The sequence below is a fragment of the Frankliniella occidentalis genome, unplaced genomic scaffold, assembly GCF_000697945.3.
Source record: "Frankliniella occidentalis isolate FOCC.00 unplaced genomic scaffold, Focc_3.1 Scaffold253, whole genome shotgun sequence".
NCBI classification, from domain to species: domain Eukaryota; kingdom Metazoa; phylum Arthropoda; class Insecta; order Thysanoptera; family Thripidae; genus Frankliniella; species Frankliniella occidentalis.
The window spans coordinates 277,599-279,921 of record NW_026267379.1 but is presented as its reverse complement, the minus strand read 5'-3'; the positions used below and the strand labels follow the sequence as shown (position 1 = coordinate 279,921).

Here is a 2,323-nt window from a genome sequence, read left to right as displayed (position 1 = left end):
TTCAAATCTGGAAATATAGATAGTTAATATTTCTGTACCAACGGTTCTACTACTCTCCCGTTGTATTCTCTTTAAAGACACCAAACACACCTACATTGGTGACCCCGACGTGATTTTTTTTTGAAAAAGAGTAGCCGGATAGGTTGTGTTGTGTCTTTTAATTTAAAAAAAAAATAGAAGAATAAAAAGGTAGAAAAAAATGACTGAACCGACACTTGCTCAAGTGAAGAGGGAACTAGAAGCCATCAAGAAGGAACTTCATGCATCTGAAGAAGCTCGGACTGCCATTGAAAAGTCGCTGATTGCATCTGACGCTGCAAAGGCTGCCCTAGAAGCCGCCGTTGGAAACAGCGCCAAATCAGTGAGTGGGAAACTTCCTGCGTTTTGGGCCGACAAACCTAGTGTGTGGTTTGCCCAAGCTGAGTCCCATTTTACAAATTTTAATATTTTGCAAGATGCCAAGAAATATCATTATGTTGTTAGTCAGCTAGACACAGCCACTGCAGCTGAGGTTGAGGATATCATCACTGGCCCCATGGGAGACCGTACCTATAAGAATTTAAAAGATAATTTGATCTCTCGATTGTCTGATTCAGAGCAAAAACGTGTCCAGAAATTAATCTCTGACGAAGTTATGGGTGATCGTAAGCCTTCCCAATTTTTACGGCACTTGCGTTCACTCGCTGGCTCAAGTGCTGCAGTGAGTGACGCACTGCTTTCCCAAATTTGGTTGCAGCGCTTGCCTGCTACTGCATCTGCAATACTGTCCTCCCACAGTAATCTGGACCTGAATGCACTCGCCACTATGGCTGACAAGATAGTTGAGGTCGCCCCTGCCATCCCCTCTGCGGTGCTGGCCATAAAAACCAACCCTCCTCCTCCCTCCCCTGACGTGTCCGTATTGATTTTTGAAACTCTCCAAAAATTGCCACAGCAAATCGCTAGTCTTGTAAGTCCCCGAGAACGCCGAGATGACCGCCAGTCTCGCTCTCGCTCTCAGTCTCGATTTCGAGATAATCGAAGTGCCTCTCGCTCTCGAGACCTCTCTCGAAGCGCCCCCCACTCCTCCCGCGGTGGTGACAGCAGCATGTGCTGGTACCACGCGCGCCATGGCAGTAACGCACAGAAGTGCGTGAGCCCCTGCTCCTTCAACCAGGGAAACGCCCCCGGCAACCAACAGTAGCGGCAGCCGGTTGCCTACCCTCCAGGAGCCGCCTAGTCGTTACCGAAAAGACCTCGCGCCAAGCCTACCTAATCGATACAGGCAGTGATCTCTGTTGCTGGCCTCGTCGCTTACTTACTGGTCGTAAATTGCAAGCAACTAATCATGTCCTTAGCGCCGCCAACGGCACTGATATCAAAACATACGGACTTTTACCCCAAGTCTTAAACTTTGGCCTACGCAGAGCCTTTTCGTGGTCTTTTGTTATCGCGGACGTTAGCATGCCAATTATCGGTAACGATTTTCTTGCTCACTATCACCTGCTCCCTGATTGCAAGCTAAAACGGCTTGTTGACGGCACAACCGGATTGCAAACACAAGCCGACGCCATCAATGTTTCTCAGCGTAGCGTTAAGGCAGTGAGTGACTCACAGCCCTACGCCGACCTGCTGGCTGATTTTCCTGAGATTACTAGACCGCCAGGAAGAGTTAGAGAAGTAAAGCACAACACTGTGCACTATATCCGCACCACACCCGGTCCACCCTGTTCGTGTCGCCCTCGCCGCCTCCACGCGGACCGGCTGTCCACTGCTAGAGCCGAGTTCGCCGCCATGCTTGAAGAAGGCGCCACCCGTCCTTCTGACAGCCCTTGGTCGTCTGGATTGCACATGGTACCCAAGAAAGGAGGTACCGGTGTTCGTCCTTGCGGTGACTTCCGTGCTCTGAACGCACGCACAATCCCAGACTGCTACCCGGTACGACATATTCATGATTTCGCCCACAATATAAGTGGTTGCAAAGTTTTTGCCCTAATTGATCTAGTTAAGGCGTATCAACAAATCCCGGTACATCCAGAGGACATTTGCAAAACTGCGGTAGCTACTCCATTTGGCTTATTTGAATTTCCCTTCATGCCTTTCGGTTTGCGCAACGCCGCCCAAACTTTTCAGAGATTTATGGACGAAGTTACTCGTGGACTTGATTTTTGTTATTGCTATATTGATGACATACTAGTGTTTTCTCGCACTCCTGAGGAACACAGACAGAACTTGAGAATTCTGCTCTCACGACTATCCCAGTACGGTGTCGTGATCAACCCTAGCAAGTGTACTTTTGAGGCCACAACTCTCACTTTTTTGGGTTATAAAATTTCACCAGAGG

General features: G+C 48.9%; 1 protein-coding gene across 1 annotated transcript; it reads left to right on the top strand.

The window, feature by feature from the left end:
- Positions 1-41: 41 nt before the first annotated feature.
- Positions 42-1,402, top strand: LOC113204347 (uncharacterized). Its single transcript, XM_026419511.2, has one exon. The coding sequence runs from the start codon at positions 200-202 to the stop codon at positions 1,181-1,183; it is 984 nt and encodes a 327-aa protein (XP_026275296.2). The 5' UTR covers positions 42-199; the 3' UTR covers positions 1,184-1,402.
- Positions 1,403-2,323: the final 921 nt, after the last annotated feature.